The sequence below is a fragment of the Anomaloglossus baeobatrachus genome, chromosome 10, assembly GCF_048569485.1.
Source record: "Anomaloglossus baeobatrachus isolate aAnoBae1 chromosome 10, aAnoBae1.hap1, whole genome shotgun sequence".
Classification (NCBI taxonomy): domain Eukaryota; kingdom Metazoa; phylum Chordata; class Amphibia; order Anura; family Aromobatidae; genus Anomaloglossus; species Anomaloglossus baeobatrachus.
Window position 1 is genome coordinate 57010490 of NC_134362.1, and position 15127 is coordinate 57025616.

The following is a 15127-nucleotide window of genomic DNA, read 5'->3' on the forward strand; positions in this document are numbered from 1 at the left end:
ATTCGACGGCTTTGTCAAGGTTCGTTTGGGGGAATAGGAGACCTCGGACAAGCATAAAAACTCTTACCAGACACAAAAATAATGGAGGGGCAGGGCTCCCAAATTTCCAGTTATACTACAGGGCAACTATTCTAACGAGGATAATGGATTGGCACTTCCATAGGAACTCGAAACAATGGGTCGCGATCGAACAGGACGGATTGGGAGTCCCTTTGCACTTCCTCTCATGGATGGGAAAGGAGAGTAGGTCACAGATAGAGAAGGGAATGGAGTTTATTTGGACAGTGATCGGGACGTGGGACGGTGAGGTTAAGAGGGGTTCTCTCTCACAGGGGAGGGGTCCACTTACCCCCCCTCTTTGGCAACCAGGAGTTCCCTCCGGGGCTTCATTCCAATAAATTTCTGGGATATGCTCGGGTGGAGGAAACTCGTTTTTTTCATGTGCTCCAGGGAAATACCCTGCCCCCTTATGCATCTCTACGGGCCACAGGGAGAGAGGTTTCCTGGATAGAATATATGCAGCTGAAATCGTTTCTATCCAACCAGGACAGGGAGAGGAAGTTGAGGACCCCCCCTACTCCATTTGAGAAATTGTTCTTGCAGGGTTCGTCACCTGGGCATGTCATCTCTCTTATTTATAAAATGCTGAACCAGAGAGACATGTCGGACAAACCCAAATTTGTCTATAGATGGGGAGAGGAACTGGGAGAGGACATTTCGGAGGACAGATGGAGCAGGGCGTTTCTGTGGACCCACAAACTTTCTCTGGCTTGTGCCGCCCAAGAGAAAAACTATAAAATTCTCACAAGGTGGTACCAATACCCGACCAAATTGCATGCTATCTTTCCCTCAGTGTCCGACATGTGCTGGAGATGTGGTACAGAAAAAGGGTCTATGTTACATATATGGTGGAGCTGTGCTAAATTGCAACCATTCTGGGACTCAGTGTTTTCTCTGTATAAAAAGATGAGTGGGGGTGAGGTGGAGAGATCTCCCCAGGTGGCCCTCCTCTCTATCCTCCCTGGTTCATTCAAGTCACAAAAGAGGGACCTGCTGCGATTTTGTTTAGCGGCAGCCCGTATAATTATTCCCAGATACTGGAAACAGACTAGATGCCCCACGTTAGCTGACTGGGTAGAGGAGATGGCAAACCTCCAGAGAATGGAGGAACTCACAGCTGAACTTAATGGGCTCACAGAAAAATTTATCACAGTGTGGGGACCGTGGATTACGTTCATGGAGTCTCCTGAGTTCACGGTGAGTCTGGCAGGTTATTTGGGATGAGAAATGGTGACATACCTTGTCTTCCCCTCTCCCCACACACTTTTTCCCCCACCCCCTCTTTACCCTACTTTCTTCACTCTATTTGATTCCTTCTTTTCTAAGCTTATATCTGTTCTTTTTTTTTTCTTCTAGTTTTCTACTTTTCTTAAATGTTTATTCAATAACTTAAAAGGGGATTGTTTTATGCTGAGAGTGGTCTTGTCAATTATCAGGAAGACATGTTTAGCTGGAACTCTGATTTCTAGTGTATGGATTGTCATGGAGTGTTAGCATAAGGATAGCTTATAGAGTTCCAATGATATATACAATGTGATGTTATTTTTGTCATTCCGAAACTGAGAGATCACTGTTTATGTTTTATAATCTTTATAAATGTTCAAGATGTATGATTGATTTATAAACTTAATAATAAAACAGATTTGAAATAAAATACAGATTGAGGGCTTCCGCAAACTCATGAGGTGTGCCCTGGTCATTGGTGTTACATATCAATAACTGATCATCGATATACCTGGCATACCAGGAGATCTGATGTAAGAAAGGATTGGTATCGATGTGGACATAGTGCTCCTCCCAGTATGCCATATAGATATTGGCCAGGGCACAAGAAAAGCTAGCACCCATAGGGCACCCTGAAATCTGGAGATAATAGGAACCATTGAATTGGAAGTGATTGTGTCTCAAAAGGAACCCAGTAACCATAAGAATGTATTCCTTAAAATGGTCATCTAAAGAGCTATATTTTTCCAAATGGAAGAAAAGGGCTTGTAAGGCCTTATCATGTGGAATACAAGGGTATAATGAGATCACATCACTGGTAATCCAAAATGAATTTGTGGTCCCAGTTTATTCTATCCAGATTTTGTAACAAGCTTTTGGTGTCCCTAATATAGCCAGTTGCACGCTTCATAAGGGGTTGGAGGATGTTGTCCAACCAGTCACTGAGATTGCTGGTTAGGGAACCCGTACTGGCCACAATCGGTCTCAAAGGAGGTGGAAAAATGCCTTTATGTATTTTGGGAAGCCCTTGGAACCCCGGGCATATAGGTTTGTCAATGATGAGATAATCATAGGTTTTTTTATTTATGATGCCCCGGTCAACCCATGTGTCAATATGTTCTGTAACTTGCCCAGGAAAACAGTCGAGGGATCACAAGATAAACGCCTATAAGTAGTGGCATCATCTAATATGGAGTTTATCTCCCTTTCATAAAGTGAACTGTCTAATATGACTACCGATCCCCCTTTATCCGCTTTCCGAATCACAATATATTCATTATTTTTCAGGGATTTAAGAGCCTTTCTCTCTGAAATAGACAAATTGTCTCTAAATTCAGAGGTAGAAGTTAGAATACGTCTAATCTCCATCTCAATAACATCCTGAAAGGTGTCCATAGCTGGCACTCTGGAGGCCACAGGGTAAAAATATGGATTACTAGTGGAAAAAGGGGGGGGCTCAGTTAATACAGGAGATGGGTCCCCCAAATCCTGAAGGTTAGAAATAGCAATCTGTTCCTTCAGGTCCAAATGGAGAGGAATGTGAGTGACAGTGTCCACTGTTGTCATTGGGATGAAGTCCTCATCCTGAGTCTCTTTATTGGTGTTGAAAAAATGTCTCTTAACGGTCAAATTTCTGATAAACTTATTCACATCCTTGATAGTTTGAAAAAGGTTGGCTCGGTTTGTGGGAGCAAAGTTGAGACCTTTCTGTAAGATTTTAATTTGAGAGGAATCCAAGGAACAAGCAGAAAGGTTAATGATGGCAATATCAGGTGATTCAGGTTTATTTAATTTCTCCAAAATCGGCGTCTCCTGGAGCGTAGGGGATATCTCTCTTCTGTAATGTCTATGCTTCCTCCCCCCTCTCCGCGGTTTACGCTCCTTGTGGGCAACGAGTTTTTTGTATGCCGTGAGAAATAGGTATCTCTGCAGATTCATGCGAGCCCACACTGCCATCGGTAGAATCCAAATCCGTTGAGGAAAAATTGACCGATCTATCACTATGGGGGTACTGCTGGCGTTTTTTCAAGATTGACTTATTCTTTCTGGCATTTTGCCATGTGTATACTTGTTTTGAGTCATAGTCTTTGACATCCCTATGATACTTGCCTTGCTTTAGTTCCATAATCTCTGATTCAATCCTATCAATAGTATTCTTAAAACGGGAGCAAATCTTCCCTAGCCACAGCAGATAAATGAATGAAAATCAATATCAATAAATGAAAGAATGAAATCCATGTAATATAATCACAAGATAAAAATTGACAAGAGACAAAATAATTAATAAATAAAATATATATATATATATATATATGTATAATTATGTACGAAGTGTATCAGATGTTGATAATGAAGATGTCAATTTAAATGACGGTGAGATCTTGTGAATAAAAATACACGGGCAAAATGATCCATATTAATAACCTTTGTAATGGTGTGAACTATAACCCCTCCCCCCCCCCCCTCCTTTTAATAAATATACATATAGATAAATATATAAATAATAAATAATAATAAAATAAATATAATAAATAAAATTATTTAGCCCGCTTATTTATTTATCTGTGATATATTGTCACCTTTCAGATTGTTTTTTTCATCATTTACATTACACACATTTCATTTCTTATTTTTTACATTCAATAGAAAAATTTTTTTTTACCTCGTTTATTGTTCCTCAATTGTTATTGAGGAGTGGAATGCTGTATTAACATCCTGCTCATTAAAATTAATGGACTTAATTGTGAAAGAAGAATTATCACGTATCTCAGATTTAGATGATAAGATAAAGGGTGTACATGATCACCTGGTGAAAATTATGATAAGTCTGATTTCGATAAGCTGAACTCCCGTTTTAAGAATACTATTGATAGGATTGAATCAGAGATTATGGAACTAAAGCAAGGCAAGTATCATAGGGATGTCAAAGACTATGACTCAAAACAAGTATACACATGGCAAAATGCCAGAAAGAATAAGTCAATCTTGAAAATACGCCAGCAGTACCCCCATAGTGATAGATCGGTCAATTTTTCCTCAACGGATTTGGATTCTACCGATGGCAGTGTGGGCTCGCATGAATCTGCCAGAGATACCTATTTCTCACGGCATACAAAAAACTCGTTGCCCACAAGGAGCGTAAACCGCGGAGAGGGGGGAGGAAGCATAGACATTACAGAAGAGAGATATCCCCTACGCTCCAGGAGACGCCGATTTTGGAGAAATTAAATAAACCTGAATCACCTGATATTGCCATCATTAACCTTTCTGCTTGTTCCTTGGATTCCTCTCAAATTAAAATCTTACAGAAAGGTCTCAACTTTGCTCCCACAAACCGAGCCAACCTTTTTCAAACTATCAAGGATGTGAATAAGTTTATCAGAAATTTGACCGTTAAGAGACATTTTTTCAACACCAATAAAGAGACTCAGGATGAGGACTTCATCCCAATGACAACAGTGGACACTGTCACTCACATTCCTCTCCATTTGGACCTGAAGGAACAGATTGCTATTTCTAACCTTCAGGATTTGGGGGACCCATCTCCTGTATTAACTGAGCCCCCCCCCCTTTTTCCACTAGTAATCCATATTTTTACCCTGTGGCCTCCAGAGTGCCAGCTATGGACACCTTTCAGGATGTTATTGAGATGGAGATTAGACGTATTCTAACTTCTACCTCTGAATTTAGAGACAATTTGTCTATTTCAGAGAGAAAGGCTCTTAAATCCCTGAAAAATAATGAATATATTGTGATTCGGAAAGCGGATAAAGGGGGATCGGTAGTCATATTAGACAGTTCACTTTATGAAAGGGAGATAAACTCCATATTAGATGATGCCACTACTTATAGGCGTTTATCTTGTGATCCCTCGACTGTTTTCCTGGGCAAGTTACAGAACATATTGACACATGGGTTTGACCGGGGCATCATAAATAAAAAAACCTATGATTATCTCCTCATTGACAAACCTATATGCCCGGTGTTCCAAGGGCTTCCCAAAATACATAAAGGCATTTTTCCACCTCCTTTGAGACCGATTGTGGCCAGTACGGGTTCCCTAACCAGCAATCTCAGTGACTGGTTGGACAACATCCTCCAACCCCTTATGAAGCGTGCAACTGGCTATATTAGGGACACCAAAAGCTTGTTACAAAATCTGGATAGAATAAACTGGACCACAAATTCATTTTGGATTACCAGTGATGTGATCTCATTATACCCTTGTATTCCACATGATAAGGCCTTACAAGCCCTTTTCTTCCATTTGGAAAAATATAGCTCTTTAGATGACCATTTTAAGGAATACATTCTTATGGTTACTGGGTTCCTTTTGAGACACAATCACTTCCAATTCAATGGTTCCTATTATCTCCAGATTTCAGGGTGCCCTATGGGTGCTAGCTTTTCTTGTGCCCTGGCCAATATCTATATGGCATACTGGGAGGAGCACTATGTCCACATCGATACCAATCCTTTCTTACATCAGATCTCCTGGTATGCCAGGTATATCGATGATCAGTTATTGATATGTAACACCCATGACCAGGGCACACCTCATGAGTTTGCGGAAGCCCTCAATCTGTATTTTAACAATAACGGTCTAAATTTGAAGTTTACTGTAACTGTTCATTTACAGCAGGCACCTTTTTTAGACATTTGTCTATTTGGTAACCCTATCACTGGTACTATCGGTTCCACTCTCTATAGGAAACCCATTAGTGGCAACACATCCCTTCATGCGGATAGTTGCCATATCCCCCACACTTTACTCAATCTTCCTGTGGGGGAATTTTTTCGGGCAAAGAGACTCTGTTCTTCTGATCAAGCTTATTCTATAGAAGCTTCCTACATTAAACATAGATTGAGAACTAGGGGCTACTCTAATCAAACTATCAATAGAGCATCGTCTATAGTAGATAATCGGACCCGTTCCAGTTTGTTACTAGACCGCATTAAACCCACCGCATACAAAGAGAAGATCACTTTTTCTACTCCATATAGCGTGGATTTTTTCCACATTAAAGATACGATCTTGCGGTTTCTTCCCCTTCTTGAACAGGATGTTACATTGAGGTCTGTTCTTTCTAAGGGAGTTAACATTGTTGCGAAGAGAGCTTGCACAGTTGGTAACATGGTCGCACCGACCGCTTACACAGTTCGTAACCCTAAGAAAACATGGCTTAGTGTCTCAGGTTCTTACAAATTTAATTCCAATCGCTGCGGTCTATGTAAATTTATGAATAACACCAAAACCATTACTAATGTTGATAATACAGACTATAGGATTAACACATTTATTAATTGTGCCACTACTCATGTAGTGTATAAAGCCACATGTTCTATCTGTAACATGAGTTACATCGGTTGTACATCCAGACCTTTAAGGACCAGGATATCTGAACACACTAGGATAACATCTCGCCTTGAACCAACTACTTCTAACAGTCTTCCGTCACAAAAACGTTCCCTGTCGGGTCTTACCCGACACTTCATGGAGCACCATTCAGCGGATTTCTCGTCGCTCACAGTTACTGGTGTGGAATTTGTTCCCAAGCCATTTCGAGGAGGAGACTGGTTTCAGGCACTTTTACACACAGAAGCTAAGTGGATACTTAAGTTAAATACCAGACATCCGCATGGCCTGAACTATCGTTCTGATTTGAGATATATTTTCTGATTATTTATTCTGTCCATTCCCCCTAATAACCCTCCCAAAAAAAAAAAAAACCCCAAATACCCCCCCTTTCCCCTCCCCCCCCCTCCCCCTTTCCTTCAATAAATATACATATAAATAAATATATAATTAATTAAAATTTAATAATAATAAAATAAATGTAATAAATAAATTATTTAACCCGCATGTTTATTTTACTGGGAGATATTGTCACCTTCCAGTTTGGGTTTCTTTCATCATTCACATTATATGCATTTCATTTAAAAAACATTTTACATTCACCATTTTTGCCTTGTTCATCGTCCCCCCCCCTCCCTCCCCCCCCTCCTCCCCCCCAAAAAGTATACATTTAAATAAATATATAAATAATAAAAATGAAATAATAATAAAATAAATATAATAAATAAATTATTTAGCCCGCATATTTATTTATTTGTGAGATATTGTCATCTTTCAGATTGTTTTTTTTCATCATTCACTTTATATTCATATACATACATTTTATATTCACTATTTTTTTACTTTGTTCATCGTTCCCCCCCCTCCCCCCCTCCCCCTCCTTTTAATAAATATACATATAGATAAATATATAAATAATAAATAATAATAAAATAAATATAATAAATAAATTATTTAGCCCGCTTATTTATTTATCTGTGATATATTGTCACCTTTCAGATTGTTTTTTTCATCATTTACATTACACACATTTCATTTCTTATTTTTTACATTCAATAGAAAAAAATTTTTTTACCTCGTTTATTGTTTCCGCTCCCCCCCCCGCTCCCCCCCCCCTCTTCCCCTCTCCCAGGTTATAGTTCACACCATTACAAAGGTTATTAATATGGATCATTTTGCCCGTGTATTTTTATTCACAAGATCTCACCGTCATTTAAATTGACATCTTCATTATCAACATCTGATACACTTCGTACATAATTATACATATATATATATATATATATATATATTTTATTTATTAATTATTTTGTCTCTTGTCAATTTTTATCTTGTGATTATATTACATGGATTTCATTCTTTCATTTATTGATATTGATTTTCATTCATTTATCTGCTGTGGCTAGGGAAGATTTGCTAATGTTACTTTTTCTGCTTATATCCTATTTATTTCATGTGATTTTTTGGTTAAGATTTTTCTATATATGGATGTCTATTTTTATATATAACATTATGATTGTATATTTACACATTTATTTCATGTATGTTGAGTGTCCTTTGGTCTCTTGATTGGAGCGGGTACAGGTGGTTTGCCCTTTTCCTTTTCACTTACGGACCTTTTTCATTTCCGCCCCTTTTTCCTGGTGTGTATTTCATTTCCTCCCCTATATGAGTTGCTTCCAGCTAAGCATAGGTCACTTATGATTAAGGACTCCGTTGTTTTTACTTTCCCAGTCCGAAACGCGTAAAGTTTTGCCTATGCGCCTGTTGTAAATATGTTTCCTACTCCCGGTCTCTGATGATCTTTTAAATTTTTGAAATAAAGGATGGTTTTTTACTTTTAATCACGAGGATTTGTGCTGGATCCCTCCTTCCTTCGTTCTATTTCCCTATAGTGTATAGTATGGGGGAAGGGTTAAACCACTGTGGCTCCCCTTAAAGGGAACATGTCACCAGATTTGTCCCCTATAAGCTGCAGCCACCACCAGTGAACTCTTATATACAGTATTCTAGAATGCTGTATATAAGAGCCCAGGCTGTGCTGTAGAAAGTAAAAAACACCTTTATAATACTCACCTAGGGGGCGGTCCGGTCTGATGGGTGTCGCTCCTCTCCGATCCGGCGTCTCCTCTCTGCAGCATTCGCCGTCCTCCTTCTTCCCAGCCCCGTGTGGATGACGCGTCCTACATCATACACACAGGCCGGCATTGCGCTCCTGCGCAGGCGCAATTTGATCTCCTCTACTGAGGGCAGCTCAAAGTACTGTAAAGCGCAGGCGCGAGGAAAGGTTAAAGACCACCTGTGCATGCGCACTACAATACTTTGATCTGCCATCAGCAGAGGAGATCAAAGTGCGCCTGCGCAGGACCGAAATGCCTGCGAATGTGAGTGTGTATGACGTAGGACATGTCATCCACACAGGGCATAGAAGAAGGAGGACAGCAATCGCAGCAATGAGGAGGCGCCGGACCGCGAGCAGCGACAAACATCAGACCGAACCACCCCCTAGATAAGAATAATAAAGATTTCTTTTACGTTCTACACAGCGGCCTGGGCTCTTATATACAGTACTAGAAGGTGGCCCGATTCTACGCATCGGGTATTCTAGAATTTACGTATTGTGTAGTTCATGTATGATTTTTGTTATATATATATATATATATATATATAGATGTTGTTGTGTGTAGTTACCAAGTGTTTGTATAGGGCGCTGTACATGTTCTGGGTGTTGTCTGGGTGTGGCGGGGGTGAGAGCGGTGTTGTATGTGTGTTGCGTGTGTTGCGTTGTTTGTGGAGCGCTGTGTGTCTGTAGCGTTGTGTGTGTGTGTTGCGCGGTTTGTGTGTGTGGTGTGTTTTGGGGGGAGGTATGTTTTGTGCAATGTGTGTGTTGCGTTGTTTGTGGAGCGCTTTGTGTCTGTAGCGTTGTGTGTGTGTGTGTGTTGCGCGGTTTGTGTGTGTGTGGTGTGTTTTGGGGGGAGGTATGTTTTGTGCAATGTGTGTGTTGTGCGGTATGTGCGTATATTTGTGTGTGCCGCGGTGTTTGTGTGTTGGGTGTTGTGTGTGTGCAGCGTTGTCTGTGTGTGTGGGTGTCTGTGTAGGGCAGTTGTTTGTGGTTCCCAGTGTGTGTGTGTGGTGTGTTGTGCAGTGCGCGCGCGTGTGTGTGTGTGTGTTGGGGGGAGGTGTGCACTTCCCATCGTGCTCCATCCCCCATGCAGCGCACTCCCCATCGTGCTCCATCCCCTATGCTGCGCACCCCCCATCGTGCTCCATCTCCCATGCTGTGTACTCCCAAACGTGCTCCATCCGCCATGCTGCGCACTCCCAAACGTGCTCCATCCACCATGCTGCGCACTCCCAAACGTGCTCCATCCGCCATGCTGCGCACTCCCAAACGTGCTCCATCCGCCATACTCCGCACTCCCCATCGTGCTCCATCCCCCATGCAGCGCACTCCCCATCGTGCTCCATCCCCTATGCTGCGCACCCCCCATCGTGCTCCATCTCCCATGCTGCGCACTCCCAAACGTGCTCCATCCGCCATGCTGCGCACTCCCAAACGTGCTCCATCCGCCATGCTGCGCACTCCCAAACGTGGTCCATCCGCCATGCTGCGCACTCCCAAACGTGCTCCATCCGCCATACTCTGCACTCCCTATCGTGCTGCATCCCCCATGCTGCGCACTCCCAAACGTGCTCCATCCGCCATGCTGCGCACTCCCAAACGTGCTCCATCCGCCATGCTGCGCACTCCCAAACGTGCTCCATCCGCCATGCTGCGCACTCCCAAACGTGCTCCATCCGCCATGCTGCGCACTCCCAAACGTGCTCCATCCGCCATGCTGCGCACTCCCAAACGTGCTCCATCCCCCATGCTGCGCACCCCCCATCGTGCTCCATCCCCCATGCTGCACCAGCATCAGCCTCTCTACCCGCAGTATCAGCCTCTCTCCTCCCAGCATCAGCCTCTCTACCTGCAACATCAGCCTCTCTCCTCCCAGCATCAGCCTCTCTGTCCCCAGCATCAGCCTCTCTCCCCCAGCATCAGCCTCTCTGTCCCCAGCATCAGCCTCTCTCATCCCAGCATCAGCCTCTCTCCTCCCAGCATCAGCCTTTTCTGTCCCCAGCATCAGCCTCTCTCCTCCAAGCATCAGCCTCTCTCCTCCCAGCATCAACCTTTTCTGTCCCTAGCATCAGCCTCTCTCCTCCCAGCATCAGCCTCTCTCCTCCCAGCATCAGCCTTTTCTGTCCCTAGCATCAGCCTCTCTCCTCCCAGCATCAGCCTTTTCTGTCCCTAGCATCAGCCTCTCTCCTCCCAGCATCAGCCTCTCTCCTCCCAGCATCAGCCTCTCTCCTCCCAGCCTACCCCAGCCTCAGCCTCCCCCAGCATCAGCCTCTCTCCTCCCAGCATCAGCCTCTCTCTTCCCAGCATCAGCCTCTCTCCTCCCAGCCTACCCCAGCCTCAGCCTCCCCCAGCATCAGCCTCTCTCCTCCCAGCATCAGCCTTTTCTGTCCCTAGCATCAGCCTCTCTCCTCCCAGCATCAGCCTCTCTCTCCTCCCAGCCTACGCCAGCCTCAGCCTCCCCCAGGATCAGCCTCTCTCCTCCCAGCATCAGCCTCTCTCCTCCCAGCATCAGCCTCTCTCCTCCCAGCCTACGCCAGCCTCAGCCTCCCCCAGCATCAGCCTCTCTCCTCCCAGCATCAGCCTCTCTCCTCCCAGCCTCAGCCTCCCCCAGTATCAGCCTCTCTCCTCCCAGCATCAGCCTCTCTCTTCCCAGCATCAGCCTCTCTCCTCCCAGCCTACCCCAGCCTCAGCCTCCCCCAGCATCAGCCTCTCTCCTCCCAGCATCAGCCTTTTCTGTCCCTAGCATCAGCCTCTCTCCTCCCAGCATCAGCCTCTCTCTCCTCCCAGCCTACGCCAGCCTCAGCCTCCCCCAGGATCAGCCTCTCTCCTCCCAGCATCAGCCTCTCTCCTCCCAGCATCAGCCTCTCTCCTCCCAGCCTACGCCAGCCTCAGCCTCCCCCAGCATCAGCCTCTCTCCTCCCAGCATCAGCCTCTCTCCTCCCAGCCTCAGCCTCCCCCAGCATCAGCCTCTCTCCTCCCAGCATCAGCCTCTCTCTTCCCAGCATCAGCCTCTCTCCTCCCAGCCTACCCCAGCCTCAGCCTCCCCCAGCATCAGCCTCTCTCCTCCCAGCCTACGCCAGCCTCAGCCTCCCCCAGCATCAGCCTCTCTCCTCCCAGCATCAGCCTCTCTCCTCCCAGCCTCAGCCTCCCCCAGCATCAGCCTCTCTCCTCCCAGCATCAGCCTCTCTCTTCCCAGCATCAGCCTCTCTCCTCCCAGCCTACCCCAGCCTCAGCCTCCCCCAGCATCAGCCTCTCTCCTCCCAGCATCAGCCTTTTCGGTCCCCAGCATCAGCCTCTCTCCTCCCAGCCTACCCCAGCCTCAGCCTCCCCCAGCATCAGCCTCTCTTCTCTCAGCCTCCCCATCCCAGCCTTCCCCAGGATCAGCCTCTCTCCTCCCAGCCTCTTCCAGCACGCCGTGCTCCTCTGCCGACACTCACAGATCTGATCGCATACACTCACACACACCCACACACACCCGATCGCATACACTCACACACACCCGATCGCATACACTCACACACACCCGATCGCATACACTCACACACACCCGATCGCATACACTCACGCACACACACATTGACGATATTGCACAAACGCGCTCACACTCACAACATCTGGAGATACCACATGCTTCTGGCCATGTGATCCTCCGGCAGGTCCTGGAAGCTCACAGCACAGTATCGCCGCCAAGAAGCAAGCGATATCCCAGGATGTTGTGAGTGTGTGGATGCGATGTGTGAGGTGTGTGTGAGAGTGAGTGTGATCTGATGTGTGTGTGTGTGTGAGAGTGAGTGTGATCTGATGTGTGTGTGTGTGTTATTATGTGTGTGCGTGTGTGTATGTTCCGCCGCTGCAGGACCTTGATGCGCTGGTAACTATGCTACCATGGTTACCAGCGTATCTCGTCCCCCGCTCGCACGGGAGCCCACACCAGCATACGCCGACCAGCCCCAGCAATGCGAGGGTATGTGTCGGCTGGTTTGGCGGCGTACGCTGATGTGGGCTCCCAGGGGTACAGTACTCACCTGGTAGTCGTGGCTCCGTGACCGTGTTGGTTCGGGGAATGCGTTGCCAGAGCTAGCGTGCATTGCGTGAGGGGGGCGGGGCGTGGCCGAGTTGCCAATGCCTGCAGGGTGCCGGGGCGAGAGGCCAATCTGTGGGGGGGGCGGAGCCTGGGCGAGCGGCCGGCCAATCCGTGTGGGGGCGCAGCCTGGGCGAGCGGCCAATCCGTGCGGGGGGGGCGGGGGCATGGCGAGACCAGCGACCAATCAGCTTTGTGTCACCGTAAGGACACAATTTTGGAGCAAGACAGACAGACAGACAGACAGAATAAGGCAATTATATATATAGATTCTGGATATCACTGGTAGTGGCCACAGCTTAGGGCCGTTTCACACATCCGTCTTTTCGCCAGATTGGTGGATCCGGCGCACTCCAATACAGTGTATACAGTACAATGGCAGTGCGGCAACTTCCGGGTCACATGCTCCGGTCACATGACAGCATGTGACCGGAGCTTGTCGTGCTGCCATTGTACTGTATACACTGCACTGAAGTGCGCCGGATCCACCAATTTGGCGAAAAGACGGATGTGTAAAACTAGCCTTATAAGGAACAAACCTGGTGACAGATTCACTTTAAAAGTATTCTATCACCAGGTTTTTTCTCCCTCATCTGAGAGCAGCATAATGTAGAGACAGAGACCCTGATTCCACTTACTGAGCTGTTTGCTGTTTTCATTTTGATAAAATCAATGTTTCCTCTTCTGCAGATCTATAAGTTATACAAAGCTCATGAATATTGTGGACTATCTGGCAGCACGCCAAGTAGTCCTGTAATGATAATCTCCTGCTGATTAAATAGTGATTTAATAAAAACTACACTAAGCAGCTCAGTAAGTGAAACATTGCTGGAATCAGGATCTCTGCCCGTACATTATGCTGCTCTCAGATTAGCTGGCAAAAACCTGTTGAAAGATTTTCCTTTTAAGAGAATCTGACAGCAGGTTTTTGCTATGAAATCTGAGAGCAGCATGATATGTCCCTTACTGAGCTGTTTGCTGTCATTTTGATAAAATCAATGTTTTCTCTGCTGCAGACCTAGCAGTTATACAGAGCTCATGAATATGCTGGACTACCTGCTGCACGCCAAGCAGTCCTGTAATGATAATCTCCTGCTGATTAAACATTGATTTTACCAAAACTCAAGAATCATCCCAGTAAGTGACATATCGCTGGAATCATCTCTGCCCCCACATTATGCTGCTCACAGATTAAGTGTTAAAAATCTGATGACAGATTCCCTTTAAATACATAACATTAGCATGTGATAGGAGAAGGAGTAAAAGATCAAGGATGGTATTTAACTAACAATACTAAGTAATAGAAATCGTAACAATATTGAATGAATGACAAAAAATTACACTATTTATACAGCTCATATGTATTTTAAGCTTTTAGAATCTGACACAAGAAAAAATAATGTCACTTACACAAGGGAATCTGTCACCAGGTTTTTTCTCCCTCATCTGAGAGCAGCATGATGTAGAGACAGAGATCCTGATTCCAGCGATGTCACTTACTGAGCTGTTTGCTGTCATTCTGATAAAATCAATGTTTTCTCTGCTGCAGATCTAGCAGTTATATAGAGCTCATGAATATGCTGGACTACCTGCAGCACGCCAAGCAGTCCTGTAATGATAGTCTCCTGCTGATTAACAGTGATTTTATCAAAAATCAAGAATCATCCCAGTAAGTGATACATCGCTGGAATCAGGATCTCTGCCCCTACATTATGCTGCTCTCAGATTAGGTGTTAAAAATCTGATGACAGATTCCCTTTAAATACATAACATTAGCATGTGATAGGAGAAGGAGTAAAAGATCAAGGATGGTATTTAACTAACAATAATAAGTAATAGAAATCGTAGCAATTTTGAACGAATGACAAAAAATAACACTATGTATACAGCTCATACGTATTTTAAGCTTTTAGAATCTGACACAAGAAACAATAATGTCACTTACACAATCCCATGTCCCACGCGTTGTCGCCGTTTCTGTCGTTCTACTGATATCTTCTTCCTCAATTTTCATATTTCAATTAAAAAATGTGAAAAAAACTAATTCTATCTGCACATTGGATTATACTTGTGATGAATATATGGCAATGCCAAAAAATAAAGGATATTTCTGCAGGTTACATAAAAATGTAGAAAATACAAATCTAACATAAAAAAATATTCACAATTCTAAAAAAAATAAATAATTCATCTAATATTGAAAAATATATCTGTACAGAGAAGGATTATAATATTATATATTAATATGAGAACCTAATGAATGTGATGCAGGTGTAGGTAGCTG

At 44.5% G+C, this 15127-nt stretch overlaps 1 protein-coding gene across 1 annotated transcript in view; it reads right to left on the reverse strand.

Annotated features, from left to right (window-relative positions):
* Positions 1-14911, reverse strand: part of BATF2 (basic leucine zipper ATF-like transcription factor 2) — a 74669-nt gene extending 59758 nt beyond the window's left edge. The window contains 1 exon segment of the mRNA XM_075326773.1: positions 14789-14911. Coding sequence (XP_075182888.1) covers positions 14789-14857 — 69 coding nt within the window. The 5' untranslated portion in view covers positions 14858-14911.
* Between the last annotated feature and the right edge of the window lie 216 nt (positions 14912-15127).